General features: G+C 42.2%; 2 protein-coding genes across 2 annotated transcripts; both read left to right on the forward strand.

The window, feature by feature from the left end:
- Positions 1-1,021: 1,021 nt before the first annotated feature.
- Positions 1,022-11,146, forward strand: LOC115129721 (zinc finger protein 32-like). The gene is made up of 2 exons (XM_029660382.2): positions 1,022-1,489; positions 9,902-11,146. Exons 1-2 carry the CDS (start codon positions 1,180-1,182, stop codon positions 10,738-10,740), a joined length of 1,149 nt encoding a protein of 382 aa, XP_029516242.1. The 5' UTR covers positions 1,022-1,179; the 3' UTR covers positions 10,741-11,146.
- Positions 11,147-12,572: 1,426 nt separating this feature from the next.
- On the forward strand, positions 12,573-25,720 carry LOC115129720 (oocyte zinc finger protein XlCOF8.4-like). Its single transcript, XM_029660381.2, has 2 exons — positions 12,573-12,840; positions 23,602-25,720. Exons 1-2 carry the CDS (start codon positions 12,648-12,650, stop codon positions 24,597-24,599), a joined length of 1,191 nt encoding a protein of 396 aa, XP_029516241.1. The 5' UTR covers positions 12,573-12,647; the 3' UTR covers positions 24,600-25,720.
- Positions 25,721-26,737: the final 1,017 nt, after the last annotated feature.

The following is a 26,737-nucleotide window of genomic DNA, read 5'->3' on the forward strand; positions in this document are numbered from 1 at the left end:
TACAGCAATTGCACCGTCTGCAACCGCATGGCTCTCCAGAGGGTGATGCTGTCGAAGGCACACTGCCTGCCTTCCAAGACATCGACATCACCCTGTGTCAGAGGAAGGCCAAGAAGATCATAAAGGACCTCAGCCACCTGTTCCTCCTGCTACCATCTGGAAGGAGGAGACAGTACAGCTTCAATCTCCAGACAGTCAGACTGTAAAAGTCAACACTAGCTGACCTCTGCCCCGTACCCTGTCCTGAACCTTAGTCACCGTTACTAGCCGGATACCACCCGGTTTTCTATCCTGCACCTTGGAGACTGCTTCACCCTATGTACACAGAGTCATTGAACAAGGGTCACTTTAATAGTGTTTACATACTATTTTACTGTATTCTAGTCATGGCTCATTGTAAAAAAAAAAGATCCGAGTTGTGGTGGTAAAGGACTGTATATCTTAATGTAACTGTTGCTGGTTTGAGTTGGGGCTATCGTGGTGGTTGCCATTAAAACAGTTTTATTATTGCAATTTGATACATGAAAGGATATTGTAGGATGAATGATGAATGGATATTAGGATGAATGATGAATGGATATTAGGATGAATGATGAATGGATATTAGGATGGTTAACTAGGAAAACAAGGAAAGACCCACAGGAATCCCACAGGAATTTGGGCTTCTGAAGGAATTGTGCAGGTTTTGCCTATGCTTCTCCAGGATTGCTGCATTTTGCTTTGCACATGATCTTGAGACTAATACAACCTCACATAGTTTGTCTGAGGTTAAGACTACTCCAGTGCTAGATGCTTTATTCAAGTTGATAGCATGATAAACACACAAAAAAACTATGGTTTTCTCAATACTAAACAATGATTCTACAAAGCATAGGAATAACTCCCACAGTAAGAGAATACCCCAAATACAACGTTAAGCGCTCAAGGAGTTCTCAGGGTAATGCGCATTCTAGTCTCCACGCGGTAGGTGGCGCTTTCTAGCTATCTTATCTCGACCCGGATGTGGTCGGAAGGAAGGAGACAGTTATCAATGATGGCGGAATATTGATGACATTAAACCAGATATTCTTACAAATATGACTATTTCTTGAACAAGCTGGCAAAATAATAACTTTGTTGGACGTTTTTAATCATCTTCATAGTAGTAGTTGTCGGTTTCACAAAAGCAAAGGGTTTAAAATGTCGGAAATGCGTGTTTTGCATCAACGGATAAACTCTGTCATTATGGACATACTAGCCTCCGCTGCGGTTACAGAGATTTGTAAGTTAGTAGAAGATTGTTGTGGAGCATTACGTGCAGAAGTCTCTCAGAGCAAAGAGCAAATCAAAATACTACAGAAGCAACTCAGCCTGGCTGAGTCGAGTTACGGGTCGGTGAGTTGCAAAGGTCAGACGCCTGTCAGCAGCGGCTCACCGATAAATAACAGTATTTCGGGCAATTCTCCCGCGGCCAATGAAGATGATGCGGACGACACTCACGATGACGAAGGTTGGCTACCAATTTGTAACGGGCTGTTGTCAGCCTTTGAGCTTACGTTAATTATTGTAAACCAAGTAATGGTCAACTTGTAGCGCTGTACTCGTACTCCTAATAGAGAACAATAGTAATGGTAGTGGTGTAAAGTACTTTAAGAGATTTTATACGTTTTGAGAATCTTCATCAGCTAATGTAACCTTTTGTGAATTTTGAAGCGTTCATTTAATAAAAACAAGCACAAAGAACTCAAAGGTAATGTTAACTGACGGATATGATCTCATAGATCAAAATGTACAAGATCTCCTAAAGACTAAATCCAACTCCACCCACACGCACGTAGATCAAGGTAGTTAATGCTATATTTTTGCGTAACTGTCATAACTATGGCCGTGTAGTTGTTTTTGAAGGTTGTTCCTGAAGTAACTTTTCACCCTGACAGCGAATGGCAGAAGCGAACGCTGATGTGGAGCGTGAATATAATGGCGGGGGACTCGAGGAGAATTGGAATATTGTCCAAAAGAATAGAAAACGGACCAAAGTTGCAAACAGGGATGAGGATGTCCTTTATCTTGTAGGAGTATGTTTTGTTAATGAGGAGCAGCTGATTTGGATTATCAATTATGAGGAATCCATTTGATATAACCAAACTGGTGGAGAGAGGGCTGTGGGTAAAGTGAAGGCTATGAGGATCACGAGAGGCAGGCTTGTTTAGATTCTTTTTTTGTTCTTCTGAGGATAAGAAGGAGAGTGGGTTGCATCTCACCCGATTTTTAGAAGTTTGATGTGTCCTGTTCCCGAAGAGACACCGAAGGGGGTAATATCTGGCGGTTCGTGGGGAGTCGATGTTGCACAGATTGAAAAATATTCCTAGAGTGATTGATGTTCGTCGGGTGAATCGTGTGGTGAATGAAGTAAGAGACGAGTATCCTCCATTCTTTTAAATATTTTTTTAATATGTGGAGTCTCTCCCTACTCAAGTGCAGTTGGGAAATATAAACCACAGTCAGAGTGTTTGTTCCAAGACCAATGCACTGTGATCATTGTAAAGCTTTTGGACATGTTTCAAGTGTCTGCTGAAGGGAAAAGCCGAGATGTTCAAGTTGTGAAAAAGTTTGTGTGATGTTTTTTTTTAAAGTGATGAAAATGGGACATGTTGCAATTTTATTTTTATTTATTTTACCTTTACCTTAACTTTATTTGGGGTGGGAACCATGAATGAAAGAGAATGCGGTGGCCACAGGGCTGTCCAGAGCATTTCATATGCAGCAACTGTTAAAAGGGTCGAGGGTTTCGATTGGCGCTCCTGAAGAGTCCATAGTGTTGGATAGGCCTTCACTGAAGGCTGCGGGGGGTTGCCGTTCAACGGCGATTAATGGCACTGCCAAGGTGGAGAGGAAGTCCAGGAAAATAGATATCATTGTGGATGCGGCGGAACGGTTCCTGGGACTGGTAGACTTCTCGGCGAAGGAGTTGCATGGAGTATTGTCACAAGCCATTACCACCCTCTCAGGTCATAGAGCCTGAGAAGGCAGATGTGGAGGTTTTGGTTTTGTCAATATGGTGTTTTTGTTTTATTGTGGGTGGATTAAGTTCGTTTTCTCTGTCACGTATGGGTTATATTTTGACCTTGGTTTTTTTCAACCCCGTCCAGTCGGTGGCGGTAATACTCCTTTTTGGGTTGTAGTCTGCCATAAAACCCACAGAAGAAAAAGATGATGATGATGATATCCTAAGGTTGTTAACCTCTTACCCCCTACTTTTTTCAATTTCCGCCTGAAGACATACCCAAATCTAACTGCCTGTAGCTCTGGCCCAGAAGCAAGGATATGCATATTCTTGGTACCATTTGAAAGAAAACACTCTGAAGTTTGTGTAAATGTGAATTTAATGTAGGAGAATATAACACAATAGATCTGGTTTAGATAATACAATGAAAAAAAACATACATTTTTTTTCTTTTTATTGTTGTATCATCGTCTTTAAAATGAACAAGATAAAACAAACATTCAGATAGGATGATGGGGACCATTTCAGTGAAAGATATGAGGGCAACAGTACTTGTGCAAAGTTTCAGAATGATAACTTCCAAAATGAGTGTGCTACATGACATTTATCATGAAGTCACGCAGGTGTCCCACACAAGTAGCCAAATTGGTGAATGTATACATTTTGAAACAAATAACTATATACAAAATGCCAAAATGGTATTCTAACACACCCCCAAAAAAAAATGGAGAAAAAAATATATACATTTACAAAATAATAAAATAACATGGTTAACTATTTACACACTTTCAATATTTGGAAGACCCTCAGTCCTCTATCAAATCAAATGTATTTATATAGCCCTTCGTACATCAGCTGATATCTCAAAGTGCTGTACAGAAACCCAGCCTAAAACCCCAAACAGCAAGCAATGCAGGTGTAGAAGCACAGTGGCTAGGAAAGACTCCCTAGAAAGGCCAAAACCTAGGAAGAAACCTAGAGAGGAACCAGGCTATGAGGGGTGGCCAGTCCTCTTCTGGCTGTGCCGGGTGGAGATTATAACAGAACATGGGCGAGATTTTCAAACGTTCATAGATGACGAGCAGGGTCAAATAATAATAATCACAGTAGTTGTAGAGGATGGAACAGGACAGCACCTCCAAGAGTAAATATGAAGAGTTTAGGGTTCCATGGCCGCACGCAGAACAGTTGAAACTGGAACAGCAGCAAGGCCAGGTGGACTGGGGACAGCAAGGAGTCATCATGCCAGGTAGTCCTGACGCATGGTCCTAGGGCTCAGGTCCTCCGAGAGAGAGAATTAGAGAGAGCATACTTAAATTCACACAGGACACCAGATAAGACAGAAGTACTCCAGATATAACAAACCGACCCTAGCCCCCGACACATAAACTACTGCAGCATAAATACTGGAGGCTGAGACAGGAGGGATCAGGAGACACTGTGGCCCCATCCGATGAGACCCCCGGACAGGGCCAAACAGGAAGGATATAACATCACCCACTTTGCCAAAGCTCTACACAATATTGTCCTGCTGAGGTATAATAAACAGATATATATGTATAGAGTACAGGGAACATAAGGTTGAATAGATTATTATAGACCTGCTACATCTACTGTCTCTTTTATATTATGACATTTCAGCTAGATCTACTGTCTCTATTATATTATGACAGACCAGCTAGATCTACTGTCTTTATTATATTACAACAGACCCGCTGTATCTACTGTCTCCATTTCACTTTGGCCATTGTTGTGGGCCTGCCCTCGCCTCAACAGCCTTAAATAGGCTATTTCATAAATAATATTTTATATTATTAATTTCAAATAACGGCATTAGCATGAGAAGAACTTACCAGTCCAAAACGGTGACATTGTTCCTCTTCTGCAGGCACATTACAGATTATACACAGTGGCTACAACGGTGTCCTCTCTGTTAAAAAAATATTCCTCCACTCGGGAATCGCTAAATGAATCGTCCTACAACAATCACTGTCTCACTTTTGCAATCAATTTCTTCTAAAATTGTGTGTACATCTGTATATCTAGACTTAGATTTAGCTTTCCCTGACTTAGTCGCCATACTGATTGATATATAAACAGCTGAATCTGCGTGTTTACCAAAACAACGCTGTGCGTAAAATGCGTAGCTCCTTCCGGAATAACTTCAATAGCGAATGCCTCTCTTTACGCTGGAGTTTACGACATGGGTTGGTCTTCCAACACACAACCATTGCATATTGCCGCTTACCTCAGCTCATTGGCTATCTACCCAGCTAGATTTCAAGATGATCAGTGGTCATTGGGTTAAAATACAGTCAATCCACGAAACAGTGGTCATATCATTGATGCACAGTGATGTCATTACTTGTCTTCAAATCGGTTTCTTTCAGTCAATATGTCCCGCAAAATGGCCCATCAGGTTTGGTTGTATTACAAACAAACCAGTTGATTGCAATGAAACCAAACATGACTGGAAAAGTCACGTTCTCTGTGGGTTATTTACCTGGAATGTGTCGTTGAAAATGGAATGAGACGGAATTCACGACACAAGCGGTTCACAAAATGTTTCGTGTTAGGCTATAAAAACTGATTTTATCAAACAAAAGATCATTCATTGTGTAACAATGAGCATTGGGATTGCAAACAGACGAAGATCGTCAAAGGTAAACTATTTATTTTAATGCCGTATGTGATTTTGTTAAGCCTGTGCTGGTTGAATTTTTTTTATTTTTATGGGGCTCTATCCTCAGATAATCGCATCGTATTCTTTCGCAGTAAATCCTTTTTTAAATCTGACAACGCAGTTGGATTAGCAAGATTCTAGGCTTGCGATACATGTGAGACACTTGTATTTTCATGAATGTTTAATATGACTATTTATGTAGCGATCACCGTATGTTGTGGAATTTCAGCCCGCTACCTACCGGGTTCCGTGCTCAGAGAGGTTAAGAACCTTATTTTTGGTATTTATCCCAAAACCCCTTTCTTTCCCTATTAATTTCCCCCTTAGGAATGGCTGAACGAACCAGATTTAAATCATTTCCGTCTTTAAGGGCTACAGGCTGGCGAGCTCTATCCCATTATCCCCACTGACAAATCAAGAAGTTTGAAATTGTATTTTTTGTCAGCTTGTTAGGCTAGCAGTATTTCAATCTTCTTGATTTGTCAGTGGGGATAATGGGATTGGGGTACGTTTTCCGAGCCATATCCCGCGCCGGCTCCACACTGTCCTGATCGTGGCATAGCACCATTCCGACGAGAAAGAGAAGTAGTATTGAACGTCTAGTCTAGTTAGATTTTTATGACTTGCAAGCTGCCACTGGGCCGCTAGCACTATGACCGAAGTGAGCAACATGAACAATGGGTAAAGATGGTGACATTGGATGTTCGCCTTCCAATGAAAAGTCCTGTCTTGAAACTGATGCATACAAATAATGGAATCATAATGCTAAACAATGTTTGAATGTCGTTACATAGTTTGAACTAAATACAATAATGAATTTATTTTGCTATAAACAGAAATCTGTTATTCTCACTCCGGATGTATTTCATTGAATAATGCTGCCTGCAGCATACAGTTGCAGACCCACTGTGGCAGCTGTTTGTGGGCCTTGTGCACTACAGCCCCTCAAGTGTAGACCACTGTTAATCAGCAGCATCCTACCTCCCGCTAGCCTGACTACTCATCCACATTGTTTTGGCCAAGCCCACTAACATTTCTCCTCCACGATGAGTCTGGATCATAAAGAATGATTGTGGCTGAAAGGCCCTATTAGCATGGGCAACACTTTTGAGGGCTTCCATCATTTTAATGGGATTTCCAACTTCGTGGGCTGATCGCTCCTGGTGACAGTTTGACTGAATGTATGGCGCTGTCGATAGAGCAGTGGATCTACATTCAGGATGAGTCGTCAGGCAAACCTCCTTCCTGATATTTGACTGGAAATGTCTGTGGTTTGATCGGCGGTTTGGGCTTTGTCCGCTCTATGATTCTAACTCTATGATCAGTACTGCAGGTTTCATATAGCGAGAGAAATTAAGAAAGAATTTGCGTCACAAATCCAGTCGATATCAATAATTTTACATCTGAATAGAATAAATGATCCGCTCCTCATTCTAGCATCTTCATCTTTTCTCTTAATTAACATGTATGGATCCAGAACTTAATCGAGCAGCTGATTTTTTTTTTAAATGGACCATTGGTTGTGTTTTATACAAGTATTGAGCTATACCGTTTCCATTATAATCAGTCAAGTCAGATTGCGACTGCTGGTAAAATGATTGCCCATTAATATACACTTCAACAACTGTTTTGATCAATCGACAACAGTACATATATAAGTGCAAAATCCTGAACTCCCTATGGGCTATCTTGAAAAGAAAATCATGGGCTATCCTATCCTAGACCCTGTTATGTCAGATGGTGCTTATGCGCTATCTAATCAGTGTGTAGCTGTGCTAGCAGCAGTATTTACACGTTGATGGGAATTAACTTGCTAAAAAACTGAGTAGTCCACCAGAAGCCATAAATGAAATAAAATTCAACTTCTACTTTTTCTGTCGCTTGTCTGTAGGCTTGGTCCTTATGCATGGAGGAATAAATAGATTTTTATGGAATGGACAGTACCAGTCTAAAGTTTGGACACACCTACTCATTCAAGGGTTTTTCTTTATTTTTCACTATTTTCTACATTGTAGAATAATAGTCAAGACATCCAAACTATGAAATAACACATGGAGTCATGTAGTAACCAAAAGAAAGTGTTAAACAAATCGAAATGTAGTTTTGAGATTCTTATTTTGAGATTCTTCAAAGTAGCTACCCTTTGCCTTGATGACAGCTTTGCACACCCTTGGCATGGCATTCAGGTCATCTGCTGCAGCACTCCATCACTCTTCTTCTTGGTCAAATAGCCCTTACACAGCCTGGGGGTGTGGGATGGCCTATTGCCGCTGAATGCTGTGGTAATCATGCTGGTTAAGTGTGTCTTGAATTGTAAATAAATCACTGACAGTGTGACCAGCAAAGTACCCCCACAACAGCACACCTCCTCCGTGCCCTCACGGTGGGAACCACACAGGCGGAGATCATCCGTTCAACTACTTTGCGTCTCACAAAGACACGGCGGTTGGAACCAAAAATATCAAATTTGGACTCATGAGACCAAAGGACAGATTTCCACCGGTTTAATGTCCATGGATTGTGTGTCTTGGCCCACGCTAGTCTCTTGTTCTTATTGGTGTCCTTTAGTAGTGGTTTCTTTGCAGCAATTTGACCATGAAGGTCTGATTCACGCAGTCTCCTCTAAACAGTTGATTTTGAGATGTGTCAGTTACTTGAACTCTGAAGCATGTATTTGGGCTGCAATTTCTGAGGCTGGTAACTGCAGCAGAGGTAACTCTGGATCTTCCTTTCATGTGGTGGTCCTCATGAGAGCCAGTTTCATCATAGCACTTGACGTTTTCTGAATCTGCACTTGAAGACACTTTTAAACTTCTTGAAATGTTCCGTATTGACTGGCCTGCATGTCTTAAAGTAATGATGGGCTGTCATTTCTCTTTGCTTATTTGAGTTGTTCTTCCCATATTATGGATTTGGTCTTTTACCAAATATGGCCATCTTCTGTATACCTGCTCTACCTTGTCACAACACAACTGATTGGCTCAAATGCATTAAGATGGAAAGAAATTCAACGAATTAACTTAACAAGGCACACCTGTTAACCTCTCTTGGGCAGGGGGCAGTATTTTGACGTCCGGATGAAAAGCGTGCCCAAAGTAAACTGCCTGTTACTCAGGCCCAGAAGCTAGGATATGCATGTAATTTGGATATAAAACAATCTAAAGTTTCTAAAACTGTTAAAATTATGTCTGTGAGTATAACAGAACTGATATGGCAGGCAACCCCCCCCCCTCCCCCCAAAAAACATCAGTCTACCCCTATTTTCAATGGCTATCAGAAGTCCTCCCAGATTGTTGACATCAGTGGAAGCCCTAGGAACTGCAGTTTTTGGAAAAATGAGCCGGAAATTGTAGTTTTCTAGGTGGCTCCCATTTCGGCTGTAGTGTTTCCACTCCATTGTCTTTGTATGCGGGGTGCTGTCCTCAGATAACCACATGGTTTGCTTTCGCCGTAAAGCCTTTTTGAAATCTGACACAGCGGCTGGATTAACAAGAAGTTAAGCTTTATTTTGATGTATTACACTTGTGATTTTATGAAAGTTAAATATTTATAATGCTGTCATTTGAATCTTGCGCTCTGCAATCTTGCACTCTACACTACCGTCCCACCTGCCCATAATAAGTTAATTTAAATGCATTCCAGGTGACTACCTCATGTTTAACACTGTTTTGGTTCCTACATGATTCCATATCTGTTATTTCATAGTTTTGATGTCTTCACAATTATTCTGCAATGTAGAAAATAGTAAACTATTAAGAAACTCTGGAATGAGTAGGTGTGTCCAAACTTTTGACTGGTACTGTATAATTAAACAGAATTTCCAAACATCGGTCTGTTGTAGACCGATGCAGTTCCTCAGCGAGGTCAGTTCCTCTCTGATTACCTCATGTCAAAAAAAAAGTTCCCCACAAGTTCTTGCTTTTTTTTGTGCAGGTATGGCACAGGTAAAGGACTTTTATTTTTACACGAGTTAAGTGAAGAGGAAGTGGGTCTACAACAGACTCATTCTTGGAAAGTCTGTTTAATTGATGTTTTATTAGATGCATAAGGGTCAAGCCTACAGACAATCGTCAGAGTACGTTTAAATTGAATTTTTTTAAACTTCTGTCCTCTGGCAGACTTCTATTTATTTATTTTCATCTAATTCCTAGACTTGCTGGTGTGTAAATACTAGCGTTGCTAAAACCAGATAATCAGCATTTCAGTTCTAACTTACTCTTTCTCCTTCCCTTCAGATTTCCAGCAGTTCATTGTCTATGAAGAGGAGCTTTCCCCTGAGCAGCAGCATTATAAGCAGGAGTGGAGCCCCAGTCTGGGGAAAGATGACTGGAACCCCATACAGATTAAAGAGGAACAGAAGGAATTCAGTATCATCCAGGAGGAGGAAGACTCTGTATTCACTCCTGCCTGGGTGAAAAGTGACTATGATCAGTACTCAACTCAGTCCTCACAAACCCAAAGTGAAAAAGACATAATGGACTCGACTGAACAGATCAAAAGAGAACCTAAGGAAGATGATTCATGGACAGAAAAAGGACAAAGCTCAAAGGGTAGAAAATCCATGGATCCGAAATCACCAGTGGAAAGGAGAGACACAGAAGTGCAACCATTTTGCTGTAGTGATTGTGGGGAACGTTTCACTCAGATGGGAGAACTGGATGCTCATAGGAAGGCTCACACAGCAGAGAAACAGCATCGCTGTGGTGAATGTGGCAAATGTTTTACTCAAGTTGGGTATCTGAACTATCACAGAAAGACGCACACAGGGGAGAAACCTCATCGCTGTCATGATTGTGGCAAATGTTTCTTTCGAGTTGGTGATCTGACACTTCATTTGAGGATTCACACAGGGGAAAAACCGCTTTGCTGCCAGGTCTGTGGCAAATGTTTTGCTCGTCCTAGTAATCTGAGGTCTCACATTAGAATTCACACAGAGAAATCTTACAGCTGTCATTATTGTGGCAAATATTTTCGTCATAAAGGTAATCTGACAGCGCATATGAGGATTCACACAAGGGGAAGTAATATTGTCGCTATAGTAGCAGATCTTTCACCACTGGCGATAATCACATGAGCGATTTTTAAAGTATATTGCTGTCAGGATTGTTGTAAATGTTTCACTAATTGTATGTAGGAGACCGAGGTGAGGAACCACATGCTACCATGACTTAATATTTCATAATCTTAGGTCTTCTGAGATCTCTTTTGTTCGAGGCATGGTTCACATCAGGCAATGCTTCATGTGAATAGCAAACTCGCATTTTGTGAGTTTTTAAAAATGTATTTCAGGGCAGCTCTAACCAACATCTCAAATCTCGTCTCATTGATTGGACGGCAGGTTAGTTGAGTCCTGACTCCAATTAGATTTTGGAGAAGTCATTAGCCTAGTGGTTCACATACTTTCCCCAACCTATACCGTGAATGTTTAGAATAATATATTCAATATATAAATAAAAATACAATTTGTGTTATTAGTTTAAGCACATTGTGTTTGTCTACTGTTGTGACTTAGAGGAAGATCCAGGTAATTCCAAAGGGTTCACATACTTTTTCTTGTAACTGTACTCCTCTAGCAGATACACACGCCCCTTTTTAAACTATTCAAAGTCAAAGATAGATCCAACCCTTGGCTTTCATCTTAGCTCATTCAGATTAGAAGTCGGACCTGGGCCAATTCAAGGAAAACTGACTCTGTAGTGGACTGGCAATTTAGTCCACTACAGCCTCTAGCTGACACGATGGTTAACCTGTCAACTTCTAGTGAATCTTTTGTTTTCATTTCAACAATTTACTATCTGTGATGTGCTAGATGCCTTTTCTTAACATTGATGTTTCAAAAAAATCCCCTGTGACTGATATTCTTGATACATTTTTGCTGCAGCTCACTGCCCCCCTGATTGCTCTATTATTAACCCATATTTTTAACCTGACAATTATATATCTGGTACTACCCTTAAAGTTTGGAAGGCGGCCCATGTACTCCCCCTTCACTAAGATGGTGACCCTTGTGACCTAAATACTTATTGGCCTATTTCTAAACTTACTTGCCTTGCTAAAATATTAGAATACTTGATTAATTCTCAGCTAAGAACTTTATCTTTGAAATGTTTTCTAAATGTACATCAGTCGGGTTTTAGACCAGGTCATAGCCCTATCTCTGCTCCATCCCTAGTTATAAATTATGTGGTTAGCTGTATAGATGAAAGGCAACATTGTGCTGCCCTCCTCATTAACCTGTCAAAGGCTTTCAGTACTGGTAATCACTCACTGCTAATACAGAGGCTTTCAATTGACCTAGACCAGGCTGCATGTAACTGGTTTAAGAGTTACTTGACAGATATAACTCAATGTATATCTCCTGATGGTGTTAAATCAGGTTTTCTGGATATTAGGAAAAGGTGTCCTTCGGGTTGATTCTGGGTCCTGTACTTTTTATATTAACAATATCAAATTGTCTGTAAAAAATTGTAACCTGCACTTGTATGCCAATGATACTGTTGTGTATGCTATTGCCTCCACCCTGTTGACCAGGCTCTATCTGAACTTCAGTCTGCCTTCATTGTATTGCAGAAAAACTTTATTGACCTAAATTAGTACTGAAAACTAAGTAACATCTTGTTCTCTAGAGAGCATAAAAATAAGTTTGTACTTTGGATGGTCACTTTTTACCCACTATTGAGTACTTTCTTCCTTTTGAAGTTATGATAAAACATTTTATGGAAAAGTTATGGAATGATTTCTTAAAGTGGGAACCCTGTTTAAAAAAAATATATATATCACAATTACTTCAAGCGATCCATGTGTTTTATAACTAGTATAATATAATTTTTGCCTTGGTTATTCATTTTACAGTTTCATGTTACATTACTCTTACTTTGAAGGATTAAAAAAAACGTGCCCCGGAAGTTCTTCATTACTGTTGGCTTCACCGGTGACGGAACACACAACACACGCTAGCCAGCCATTGGCATTCTCTGAAAAATGTCTAAATTGGAGTTGTTGAGAGTGATTTTTAACCAACGATGTACAGGCGCTGCAGATGAGATATTCAGAGCCGTTGCGAAAACGATATCAGAGTACCAGGACAACGTTAATCTATCGAAAGAGGACAACTGCCGTCTACAGGGGCTGCTTGACGTCATCCTGAAACCTGAGATAAAGTTGTATAGAGCAGGTTTGTTACTTTCTCCGTATTCATTTTATAAACATTTGCAATGTTGGGAATTTTAATTCAATGCAGCAGGAAGCTAGCCTAGGTAACGTGGCTATAAAACCTTTGATGTGCCTACAGCTAGCAAACTCGGCAGCCATGTTGAGTTGCAGTTACACATGACCAGGGGTTGTCACTAGTTACCAAATCAAATTTTATTTGTCACATACACATGGTTAGCAGATGTTAATGCGAGTGTAGCGAAATGCTTGTGCTTCTAGTTCCGACAATGCAGTGATAACCAACAAGTAATCTAACTAACAATTCTAAAACTACTGTCTTATACACAGTGTAAGGGGATAAAGAATATGTACATAAGGATATATGAGTGAGTGATGGTACAGAGCAGCATACAGTAGATGGTATCGAGTACAGTATATACATATGAGATGAGTATGTAGACAAAGTAAACAAAGTGGCATAGTTAAAGTGGCTGGTGATACATGTATTACATAAGGATGCAGTCGATGATGTAGAGTATATACGTATGCATATTACATTTACATTACATTTAAGTCATTTAGCAGACGCTCTTATCCAGAGCGACTTACAAATTGGTGCGTTCACCTTAAGACATCCAGTGGGACAGCCACTTTACAATAGTGTATCTAAATCTTTTAAGGGGGTGAGAAGGATTACTTTATCCTATCCTAGGTATTCCTGAAAGAGGTGGGGTTTCAGGTGTCTCCGGAAGGTGGTGATTGACTCCGCTGTCCTGGCGTCGTGAGGGAGTTTGTTCCACCATTGGGGGCCAGAGCAGCGAACAGTTTTGACTGGGCTGCGCGGGAACTGTACTTCCTCAGTGGTAGGGAGGCGAGCAGGCCAGAGGTGGATGAACGCAATGCCCTTGTTTGGGTGTAGGGCCTGATCAGAGCCTGGAGGTACTGAGGTGCCGTTCCCCTCACAGCTCCGTAGGCAAGCACCATGGTCTTGTAGCGGATGCGAGCTTCAACTGGAAGCCAGTGGAGAGAGCGGAGGAGCGGGGTGACGTGAGAGAACTTGGGAAGGTTGAACACCAGATGGGCTGCGGCGTTCTGGATGAGTTGTAGGGGTTTAATGGCACAGGCAGGGAGCCCAGCCAACAGCGAGTTGCAGTAATCCAGACGGGAGATGACAAGTGCCTGGATTAGGACCTGCGCGCTTCCTGTGTGAGGCAGGGTCGTACTCTGCGGATGTTGTAGAGCATGAACCTACAAGAACGGGCCACCGCCTTGATGTTAGTTGAGAACGACAGGGTGTTGTCCAGGATCACGCCAAGGTTCTTAGCGCTCTGGGAGGAGGACACAATGGAGTTGTCAACCGTGATGGCGAGATCATGGAACGGGCAGTCCTTCCCCGGGAGGAAGAGCAGCTCCGTCTTGCCGAGGTTCAGCTTGAGGTGGTGATCCGTCATCCACACTGATATGTCTGCCAGACATGCAGAGATGCGATTCGCCACCTGGTCATCAGAAGGGGGAAAGGAGAAGATTAATTGTGTGTCGTCTGCATAGGAATGATAGGAGAGACCATGTGAGGTTATGACAGAGCCAAGTGACTTGGTGTATAGCGAGAATAGGAGAGTGCCTAGAACAGAGCCCTGGGGGACGCCTGTGGTGAGAGCGCGTGGTGAGGAGACAGATTCTCGCCACGCCACCTGGTACGAGCGACCTGTCAGGTAGGACACAATCCAAGCGTGGGCCGCGCCGGAGATGCCCAACTCGGAGAGGGTGGAGAGGAGGATCTGATGGTTCACAGTATCGAAGGCAGCCGATAGGTCTAGAAGGATGAGAGCAGAGGAGAGAGAGTTAGCTTTAGCAGTGCGGAGCGCCTCCGTGATACAGAGAAGAGCAGTCTCAGTTGAATGACTAGTCTTGAAACCTGACTGATTTGGATCAAGAAGGTCATTCTGAGAGAGATAGCGGGAGAGCTGGCCAAGGACGGCACGTTCGAGAGTTTTGGAGAGAAAAGAAAGAAGGGATACTGGTCTGTAGTTGTTGACATCGGAGGGATCGAGTGTAGGTTTTTTCAGAAGGGGGTGCAACTCTCGCTCTCTTGAAGACAGAAGGGACGTAGCCAGCGGTCAGGGATGAGTTGATGAGCGAGGTGAGGTAAGGCAGAAGGTCTCCGGAAATGGTCTGGAGAAGAGAGGAGGAATAGGGTCAAGCGGGCAGGTTGTTGGGCGGCCGGTCGTCACAAGACGCGAGATTTCATCTGGAGAGAGAGGGAGAAAGAGGTCAGAGCACAGGGTAGGGCAGTGTGAGCAGAACCAGCGGTGTCGTTTGACTTAGCAAACGAGGATCGGATGTCGTCGACCTTCTTTTCAAAATGGTTGACGAAGTCATCTGCAGAGAGGGAGGAGGGGGGGGAGGAGGATTCAGGAGGGAGGAGAAGGTGGCAAAGAGCTTCCTAGGGTTAGAGGCAGATGCTTGGAATTTAGAGTGGTAGAAAGTGGCTTTAGCAGCAGAGACAGAAGAGGAAAATGTAGAGAGGAGGGAGTGAAAGGATGCCAGGTCCGCAGGGAGGCGAGTTTTCCTCCATTTCCGCTCGGCTGCCCGGAGCCCTGTTCATATGAGATGAATAATGTAGGGTAAGTAACATTATATAAGGTAGCATTGTTTAAAGTGGCTAGTGATATATTTACATCATTTCCCATCAATTCCCATTATTAAAGTGGCTGGAGTTGGGTCAGTGTCAATGACAGTGTGTTGGCAGCAGCCACTCAATGGTGGCTGTTTAACAGTCTGATAGCCTTGAGATAGAAGCTGTTTTTCAGTCTCTCAGTCCCAGCTTTGATGCACCTGTACTGACCTCGCCTTCTGGATGATAGCGGGGTGAACAGGCAGTGGTTCGGGTGGTTGATGTCCTTGATGATCTTTATGGCCTTCCTGTAACATCGGGTGGTGTAGGTGTCCTGGAGGGCAGGTAGTTTGCCCCCGGTGATGCGTTGTGCAGACCTCACTACCCTCTGGAGAGCCTTACGGTTGAGGGCGGAGCAGTTGCCGTACCAGGCGGTGATACAGCCCGCCAGGATGCTCTCGATTGTGCATCTGTAGAAGTTTGTGAGTGCTTTTGGTGACAAGCCGAATTTCTTCAGCCTCCTGAGGTTGAAGAGGCGCTGCTGTACAGGAGAGGGCTCAGAACGCACCCTTGTGGGGCCCCCGTGTTGAGGATCAGCGGGGAGGAGATGTTGTTGCCTACCCTCACCACCTGGGGGCGGCCCGTCAGGAAGTCCAGTACCCAGTTGCACAGGGCGGGGTCGAGACCCAGGGTCTCGAGCTTGATGACGAGCTTGGAGGGTACTATGGTGTTGAATGCCGAGCTGTAGTCGATGAACAGCATTCTCACATAGGTATTCCTCTTGTCCAGGTGGGTTAGGGCAGTGTGCAGTGTGGTTGAGATTGCATCGTCTGTGGACCTATTTGGGCGGTAAGCAAATTGGAGTGGGTCTAGGGTGTCAGGTAGGGTGGAGGTGATATGGTCCTTGACTAGTCTCTCAAAGCACTTCATGATGACGGAAGTGAGTGCTACGGGGCGGTAGTCGTTTAGCTCAGTTACCTTAGCTTTCTTGGGAACAGGAACAATGGTGGCCCTCTTGAAGCATGTGGGAACAGCAGACTGGTATAGGGATTGATTGAATATGTCCGTAAACACACCGGCCAGCTGGTCTGCGCATGCTCTGAGGGCGCGGCTGGGGATGCCGTCTGGGCCTGCAGCCTTGCGAGGGTTAACACGTTTAAATGTCTTACTCACCTCGGCTGCAGTGAAGGAGAGACCGCATGTTTTCGTTGCAGGCCGTGTCAGTGGCACTGTATTGTCCTCAAAGCGGGCAAAAAGTTATTTAGTCTGCCTGGGAGCAAGACATCCTGGTCCGTGACTGGGCTGGGTTTCTTCTTGTAGTCCGTGATTGACTGTAGACCCTGCCACATGCCTCTTGTGTCTGAGCCATTGAATTGAGATTCCACTTTGTCTCTGTACTGACGCTTAGCTTGTTTAATAGCCTTGCGGAGGGAATAGCTGCATTGTTTATATTCGGACATGTTACCAGACACCTTGCCCTGATTAAAAGCAGTGGTTCGCGCTTTCAGTTTCACGCGAATGCTGCCATCAATCCACGGTTTCTGGTTTGGGAATGTTTTTATCGTTGCTATGGGAACGACATCTTCGACGCACGTTCTAATGAACTCGCACACCGAATCAGCGTATTCGTCAATATTTTCATCTGACGCAATACGAAACATGTCCCAGTCCACGTGATGGAAGCAGTCTTGGAGTGTGGAGTCAGCTTGGTCTGACCAGCGTTGGACAGACCTCAGCGTGGGAGCCTCTTGTTTAAGTTTCTGCCTGTAGGCAGGGATCAACAAAATGGAGTCGTGGTCAGCTTTTCCGAAAGGGGGCGGGGCAGGGCCTTATATGCGTCGCGGAAGTTAGAGTAACAATGATCCAAGGTTTTACCACCCCTGGTTGCGCAATCGATATGCTGATAAAATTTAGGGAGTCTTGTTTTCAGATTAGCTTTGTTAAAATCCCCAGCTACAATGAATGCAGGCTCCGGATAAATGGTTTCCAGTTTGCAAAGAGTTAAATAAAGTTCGTTCAGAGCCATCGATGTGTCTGCTTGGGGGGGTATATACGGCTGTGATTATAATCGAAGAGAATTCTCTTGGAAGATAATGCGGTCTACATTTGATTGTGAGGAATTCTAAATCAGGTGAACAGAAGGATTTGAGTTCCTGTATGTTTCCTTCATCACACCATGTCTCGTTAGTCATGAGGCATACGCCCCCGCCGCTCTTCTTACCAGAAAGATGTTTGTTTCTGTCGGCGCGATGCGTGGAGAAACCCGTTGGCTGCACCGCATCGGATAGCGTCTTCCCAGTAAGCAATGTTTCCGTGAAGCAGAGAACATTGCAGTCTCTGATGTCCCTCTGGAATGCTACCCTTGCTCGGATTTCATCAACCTTGTTGTCAAGAGACTGGACATTGGCAAGAAGAATGCTGGGGAGTGGTGCGCGATGTGCCCTTGTCCGGAGTCTGACCAGAAGACCGCTACGTTTCCCTCTTTTTCGGAGTCGTTTTCTTGGGTCGCTGCATGCGATCCATTCCGTTGTCCTGTTTGTAAGGCAGAACACAGGATCCGCGTCGCGGAAAACATATTCTTGGTCGTACTGATGGTGAGTTGACGCTGATCTTATATTCAGTAGTTCTTCTCGACTGTATGTAATGAAACCTAAGATGACCTGGGGTACTAATGTAAGAAATAACACGTAAAAAAAAAAAAAACTGCATAGTTTCCTAGGAACGCGAAGCGAGGCGGCCATCTCTGTCGGCGCCGGAAGTACCACAGCCACACTCGGCTCTATCGTAAAATGTAATGAAAACAAACATTTGTTTTTGGTATTAAAGGTTATGTATAAGGTTAGCATTGTGTTTAGGGTTAGGTTTAAAATCAGATTTTAAGAATACAAATTGTAGAAAAGGCGGGGTTTATGACTGACACAGACCGTGGAGCATGTATTGCAGAAAGAGCGGCAGAGATCTCGAATGAGGGAGGAGGGGAAAACAGGAAATTAGTTTAACGTGTATATTGAGTAGAACGTCATTAGATATAGTCTCAAATATTATTATTTTTAAGAGCAACGGAGCTGGCAGATAGGTTTTAGTTTCTCCAGTGCAGTAGATGGCGGTAATGCACCATGACGTTGGATGCCAACCGGCGATAAATCACACCAAATACGAAGTTTATTACTTTGGTTGTGGTAACTAACTAGTGACGCGACTATGGTTGGGGGCATCTTCATTACGCGCTATTCTGTTGAAAAACAGTTATTAAACAGAAGCGAATTAAATGGGGAGTGACCTACCAGAATTTTTCAATTAGAAACTCGCGTTTGTTCTGTTTGCTTCCGTTTGCTTCCATTTGGTTTTTAGAACGGTGAACGGTTTCCGTAATGAAAACGCCCCATATAAACTGTATGAGGAGATGCTTGTCTTCTCCCTAACATTTGGATTTGATGTCCACAGAGCAGAACGGCGGGCTGTCAAGCGCCTGGCTGTTCCTCTCTTTGGATTGGTAGATATATCTCGTTATTTTTAATACTTTTTGGAATATTTGACGAGGGGGTTTGAAGTCAACTGACTGCATTCAATGGAGAATGAGATGCTATGCTATCCTCATGAATATGCATTGAAGTCTCGAATTTCAACAGGGACAACTCCGATATAAAATGTTTTTTCCTCAAATTTACCAGGATGTCTGTGCATCATATTTATATCAGTAGCACCATAATTTGGGAGGACTGGCTCCTAGTAAGTAATCAATGGAAAATGATCGAGATATGTTTGGTATCATTCTATTTACTCCACTCCAGCCATTATTATTAGCCGTCCTCCCCTCACCAGCCTCCTGTGGTACACTTGTAATAACCTAAGTGTTACGAAAACTTCCATTTAGATCAAAAAAGCCTAATTTATCAAAATGGCAAAACATTTTTATATTGACTAAATTCAACACTCATTTCCCCCCATGCAACAACTCCTCACTTGCTTAATAATTAATGACCTGCTTAATTTGGACAGATTTGGGGTGGAGTAAAACCTCTCGCTTCACCTCTTCCCCCCTGCCATGACTCCACTAGCAGCCTGCCTCTGCATCATTTCTAGCCTGAACAGCCGTTAGTAATCGCTGTTTCTGTCTTTTGACGTTCCCGCTATCGTTTGAACATACATTGTACATTGGCTAACACACTAATTTCCCTGCGATCAGTGAGTACATTAAACATCCTCCATTCAGGCTGCAAAAGGTGCCAGTTTTCCTCCTTACTAACTTAAAGGGATAGAGGCAAATATCAGGCAGAATATGCCTGTCTTATTAAAGCACCATTCCAGTTAATAGCCAAATCAACTGAAATCAACACAATTATTTGATTTAGGGATGACCCTGACAAAAAAAATCTTGGTTGACCAAAAGTAATCTGTTTTTTGACAAATCATTGCTCAACATATAGTATATTGTTCTATATATAGACACACCCCATGTGTTTTAATAAAGTCAACTGTTGCTTTAGCTTACATTTGATGCCCCAAGAGGGTGTCAGAGATCTAGATAACCAGAAGAAAAAACTTTAACCTGACGCAACTATTTCCTGTCAGCTCCTGCTGGCTTTTGCAGATTTTGCCATAACTCTCTTGAAGTTGTCGGTAATAGGCTACACGAGGAGTCGGCAACCTTTCTCATGTGGACTGCCAATTTATCTTACCATTTCTGCGGATCTGCGTGCCAGTTATGGTTTTGATATGCACATTTTCATGAAACAGTTTAATTGAATTTATAATAACATCTTCATATCTTAATCATTAACTACATGACAACTAAATTCTATCTAAATGAAAATGATAAAACTAAAAAGTAACTTCCATTGCCACCTATGTAAAAATAGCCTACATAAAGCCAACAAATAAAACTATTGCAGCCTACAGGTTGAAAATACCCTGATTTTAAAAATAAATATTAAATTAATCACACTGGCTACGTTTTGCCTGTCTGCAATAAACTTGAACCATTATATTAACTTGGGTCCAGCTGGAGGCTTGTGCAAGCATACTTGTAACATTGTATAAAATATAGTGAGCTCGGGACAGACACAGCTATAGGCTATTTGCACAAGGGATAAGAAGCAGTGCTTGACTTTGGCAGGAGCTCACCAGAGCTGAGTACCAACACCTCAAATGTTCTACTGCTTGAGCTCCTGTTCCTCTTATAGAATATTAGCTCAAAAGTATTGTGGAGCTCCTGCACCTGAATATAAAGAGTACCACGACCCAAAATGAGTACCGGAACCTATTTCAGTCCAAGTCAAGCACTAATAAGAAGCCTATTTTTATGAGGTTTCCACAGGATCAGAGCATGACATTTTCCCTTTTCATGCCGAGTGGTTATCGAAAGAGAGCTGGAAAGATTTTGTAATTCTCAATGGATGTAAGAACAGACTTTGTTTGCTTGCTGTTTGAGGTGAAGAAAACATTACTTTTGAGAAGCTCCACAGGTCATTAGTGGTGGTGCATTAAGCCAATCAGAAATACTATCAGACCTCCAAATGGCCTACATTTGCTCGCAGGCCAGGTAGCCTACAGAACTACTTCTCTGCGTGCACATCCTTACTCAACATTGACAGCAGCACTCCAAACAAAACACAATGACTGACTAAATTGACAGAACTCAAATGGAATTAAACCAAAACTTGTTTCTCACAAGTGTAGTATAGGTTGCACACTGCAAACAATGTGTCCACTCTGATGATGAGAACAGGAAGACTGGATGAATAATATTACATGCATTAAAAGAAATGACCATAACCAAAGTAACAATAATTTGTAGATGAGTAATTATAAGAATTAATGGTAAATGTACTATTGGTGATTTATATACTACCGGTCAAATGTTTTAGAACACCTACTCATTCAAGGGCTTTTCTTAATGTTTTACTATTTTCTACATTGTGGGATAATAGTGAAGACATCAGAACAATGAAATAACACAAGGAATCACGTAGGAACCAAAAAAGTGTTAAATAAATCAAAAATATATTTTATATTTGAGACTCTTCAAAGTAGCCTCCCTTTGCCTTGATGGCAGCTTTGCACACTCTTGGCATTCTTTCAACCGGAATCATGAGGTTTGTCACCTGGAATGCATTTCAATTAACAGGTGAGCCTTCTTAAAAGTTAATTTGTGGAATTTCTTTCCTTAATACGTTTGAGCCAGTCAGTTGTGTTGTGACAAGGTAGGGGTGGTATATAGAAGATGGTCTTTTACCAAATAGGGCTACGGCCATATTATGGCAAGAACAACTCAAATAAGCAAAGAGAAACGACAGTTCAGCATTACTTTAAGACATGCAGGTCAGTCAATACGGAACATTTCAAGAACTTTGGAAAGTTTCTTCAAGTGCAGTCGCAAAAACCATCAAGTGCTATGATGAAACCGTCTCTCATGAGGACCGCCACAGGATTGGAAGACCCAGAGTTACCAGCCTCAGAAATTGCAGCCCCAATAAATGCTTCACAGAGTTCAAGTAACAGACACATCTCAACATCAATTGTTCAGAGGAGACTGTGTGAATCAGGCTTTCATGGTCGAATTGCTGCAAAGAAACCACTACTAAAAGACATCAATAAGAAGAGACTTGCTTGGGCCAAGAAACATGAGCAAGGGACATTAGACCGGTGGAAATTTGTCCTTTGGTCTGTAGTCCAAATTGGAGATTTCTGGTTTCAACCGTCGTGTCTTTGTGAGACGCAGAGTAGATGAACGGATGATCTCCGCATGTGTATTTCCCACCGTAAAGCATGGAGGAGGAGGTGTTATGGTGTGGGAGTGCTTTACTGGTGACACTGTCTGTGATTTATTTAGAATTCACACTTAACCAGCATGGCTACCACAGCATTCTGCAGCGATACACCATCCCATCTGGTTCGGGCTTAGTGGGACTATCATTTGTTTTTCAACAGGACAATGACCCAACACACCTCCAGGCTGTGTAAGAGCTATTTGACCAAGAAGGGGAGTGATGGAGTGCTGCATCAGATGACCTGGCCTCCACAATCCCCTGACCTCAACCAAATTGAGATGGTTTGGGATGAGTCAGACCGCAGAGTGAAGGAAAAGTGCTCAGCATATGTGGGAACTCCTTCAAGACGGTTGGAAAAGCGATTTTAAGTTGATTTAACACTTTGATTTGGTTACTATGTGATTCCATATATGTTATTTCATAGTTTTGATGTCTTCACTATTATTCTACAATGTAAAAAATAAAGAAAAACCCTTGAACGAGTAGGTGTTCTAAAACTTTTGACCGGTAGTGTATGTAATGGGGAATTGATATACACTAACAATCAAAAGCAAACTATTCACACTAAGCTATGAAACAATGACTGTGCCCAAATTGGCAGGAGAGGGCACATTCTGGTCTGGGCGCATGTTCAATCTGATGTATGCATTGGCCATGCATCAATTATGGTGATATGGCCTCAGCAGAAGTCAGGGCATTCATTCTTCTTGCGTTTCCCAGAGCAGTGCAGAGATAAAGGAAGTGAGTTTGTGTTTATACAGGATGTACCGCCCCCACCTACTGTCAACCAATCATGTCAATGTGGAGCTATACAGAGACCTCCGCATTGTTACAACACTTGAGAGGCGCATGGCGATGCGGTACAGAGATCAATTTGGCCTCTGCATGCCTCTGTCACACCCTCCATATGGAGCCTCCGACCACATTTTAGAATAAAGCTTAAATCGGCTTTTAGTCTAGGCCACCGCAATGGATTAGTTCACAGAGATTGGCGCAAATATATATTTGTTACTGCTCGACTAAAATAATCTCGGTCGACCAACAGCCTAGCGACCAAACAATCGACCAGTCCATTAATTGGGGTCAGCCCTAATTTGATTTGACATTGCACAGTTGCTTATCACTTCCATAGATGTTCATCTAGTTGTGGCTGAAGTTTGCCAACATTCGTAGTGGCTGTTTAAAGACTCCCCTGGCCCATAGACTACTTTCAAGGTGAAGAACCAACTAATATTACATTGTGAAAGGCTGAACTTGTACTTCAACAGGAACCCCATTGTTTTATGCCAGAATTGATCTACACTGTCAGTTGAGGATGAAGCGCTGCCTGACATAAGATGCAACGACCCCTTATCTCATCAGCTTATAATTCTAACTCATCTTTTGTCTTTCCCTTCAGATTTTGAGCAGTTCATTGTCTCTGAAGTGGAGTTTCCCCCTGAGCAGCAGCAATTTGAACAAGAGTGGAGCCCCGATCTGGGGCAAGATGACTGGAACCCCATACAGATTAAAGAGGAACAGGGGGAATTCAGTATCATCCAGGAGGAGGAAGACTCTGTATTCGCTCCTGCCTGGGTGAAAAGTGACTATGATCAGTACTCAACTCAGTCCTCACAAACCCAAAGTGAAGAGTACAAAGACAGAGCAAAACCTAAGGGAGTGGATTATTCAAAGCCAACCCGTGGCTCTTGGCCCCAGCCCAAATCGAGGAGGACACCGACAGAAAATAGAAAAGGCTTTATCAGCTCCAAAGGTAGAAAATCAATGGATCTGAAATCACCAGTGCAAAGGAGGCATCACACAGAAGAGAAATCATTTTGCTGTAGTGATTGTGGTGAATGTTTCACTCAGATGGGAAAACTGAATTCTCATAGGATCATGATACACTCCAGAGGTAATCAGTTTCGCTGTGATGAATGTGGCAAATGTTTTGCTCAGTGGGGATATCTGAATTCTCATATGAGGATTCACACAAGGGTGAATTGTGGCAAAATATTCACTCAGTCTGGCCGTTTCGAACCCTCCTTGACCACTTTGAAGGATCGCACAGGAGAGAAACCTTATTGCTGTGGTGAATGTGGCAAATATTTTTCTAACACTGGGTCCCTGAATTATCATAGGAGGTCGCACACAGAGAAGAAATCACATCGCTGCCATGATTGTGGCAAATGTTTTTATAAATGTATGGATCTGAATATTCACAGGAGGATTCACACAGGGGAGAAACCATATTGCTGCGGGTTCTGTGGAAAATGTTATAATCAGCAGACTTCTCTAAGTTATCACATGAGGAATCACACAGAGACATCTTGTAACTGTCATTATTGTGGCAGATATATTCGTCATAGAGGTAATCTGACAGCGCATATGAGGATTCACACGAGGAAAATCAGATAATTGTTGCTATAGTAGCAGATCTTTAAGCACTGGCAGTTCCATATGACAGTCACATACATGTGCACAATGTATATATGTATATGAGTGCATATGAAGATAATCAGATGAGCAATAAACTATTTTGCTGTCAGGATTGTTGTAAATGGTTCACTCATTCCAATCTGAATCGTCTGGGGAGACAGGGGAGGAACCACATTAATACCATAACTGGCAAATCTTTCACAACTGCCTTTTATTTGACACTGCGTATGAGACATTCACACATTACACGCTTTCTGTAGAAAATGCTTTATTGTCAGAAGTGCATTGAATAGTCATCGGAGAACACACAGCGAAGAACAACCTTCAAAGCCTGAAGGTTCACCCGAGGACACACTTGATTGACCTTTACTCTGGTAGCCCTGAAGCCTGATCTCTATTCAAATCAAATTGTACACATATTTAGCAGATGTTCTTGCGATTGTAGCAAAATGCTTTTGTTCCTAGCTCCAACCGTGCAGTAGTATATAACAATTCAAAAAATGCCTTGGAACAAAGGAATTGGATCCTTGAAACAAAAGATCCAATTCGGGAAAAGTTGTATTACTGTTCGTAATGCTGGTGAGTTACCGCCGCTCTGATATCTAAAAGTACTTTCAGGCTGTATGTAATAACACACACACAAATGCTGGGCTAATAATGTAAGAAGTAGCACACACAAAAACAATTCTGCAAAGTTGCTTAGCTAGAAGCAAAGCTGCCATGACTGTCGGCACAATCTATGCATAACTATTAAAGGCCATAATCAGGACATGTTCTGCTTAACCTGTCATTTTCCATTCTGTATTGGCAGTAACTTTCATGAAGTGTGAAACAATTTTTCCACTGAGATCAGAACTTGTGGTTAATTGTGTAATTGTGTCTCTTCCAGAAACCAATTTGTGTGCTTCATTGTTAAATATCACCCATCGTCTATAATGATGCATGTATGTCTCATTCAGAATTACTGTTCTTGTCACTCAGAAGAATAATTAGCCTTTTAGCCATTTTAGCAGTTGTATCTTGAAGAGGTTGCTGACTTTGCAGAGCAATCTCCCAGTAGGCCTACTGTTTGCGCCATTAAATACTTTTTCTGAACTTGATGACTGCCACCTGACTTGTCTCTTTTCACATTGACATCTTCATTGGAGCCTCCAAGGCCATGATACACTTGGAATTTGTTGAGGTAATGTTGCTACTGTATCATGGGCTTAAGAGTACACATGGAGAGAAACATGACTAGGCCTTTGCTATGCACTTCTCAGTAGTTGGTATTCAGACTAACCTTATGTAGGTGAGCAATGAGATTTGTGGGTGTGGCTCCCTTGCGTGCACTGAATACATTTTGTTCAACCCCAGAAAGCACACCCACTGAGTGGCAGACTGAATTGATCATGTAATGTGTTCGAAATAAAAATGTCTGTTCATGTATCTAAAGCGATCCCTTTAAATAACGTGTACCTTTTTAATTTTAATTTGATCAGCACAGGACTAATCTAGCCTACGGAGAATGCGTTCAGAATATGGAGATCAATGAAAGAGCCATAAAAACAAAGGAATATTTGTCTGTTTCAGATCCCATGGGTAGATTAAAACCCTCTGATATTACACATTTATGGTAAAGTAAGTATTCATGAATCCTAGGTTACTTCAAGGGGAAAAAATAGGGTTGGAGAGCTTTTATGCATAAAATAAAACTATGGTGTGTACATTAGTAGGATATAAATTAACCCTGATTGCCCGCAGTGATCATGGAACTAAGTCATGTGCTGCATGTCAAGTTCAAACTATAATGATTAGGTCTGCACTCCATTATTGTTTTCCCGATTTATACGAAGCCTTCATTAAATAATATCCACTATTACTAGCAACCCCCAGTAAAAACCACAAGAACGTGACAGCGTTTACAGAGGAAACATATTAAGGTAGGCTAAACTAAAACAATAAAAGGAATTATACGAAATGTAGTGTACCAACTAAAGGGAACTAACACTAAAAGGGTTAAATAAGTGTGGTTAATACTGACGGTCACTTCCTATATAGCGGCGAATAACATTTGACAGAAAACAAATAGTAGGAAACAGGAAATGTCGTAGCATATAATTAAAGCGTTCAGAATA

The sequence above is a fragment of the Oncorhynchus nerka genome, linkage group LG5 (genome assembly GCF_034236695.1).
Source record: "Oncorhynchus nerka isolate Pitt River linkage group LG5, Oner_Uvic_2.0, whole genome shotgun sequence".
NCBI classification, from domain to species: domain Eukaryota; kingdom Metazoa; phylum Chordata; class Actinopteri; order Salmoniformes; family Salmonidae; genus Oncorhynchus; species Oncorhynchus nerka.

Bases quoted from the DNA above. Each gene is read 5' to 3' on its own strand.
- LOC115129721 (XM_029660382.2), top strand. From the start codon at position 1,180: ATGTCGGAAATGCGTGTTTTGCATCAACGGATAAACTCTGTCATTATG. The intron at 1,490-9,901 runs GTTGGCTACCAA...CCTTCCCTTCAG, and splicing joins CGACACTCACGATGACGAAG to ATTTCCAGCAGTTCATTGTC.
- LOC115129720 (XM_029660381.2), top strand. From the start codon at position 12,648: ATGTCTAAATTGGAGTTGTTGAGAGTGATTTTTAACCAACGATGTACA. The intron at 12,841-23,601 runs GTTTGTTACTTT...CTTTCCCTTCAG, and splicing joins GATAAAGTTGTATAGAGCAG to ATTTTGAGCAGTTCATTGTC.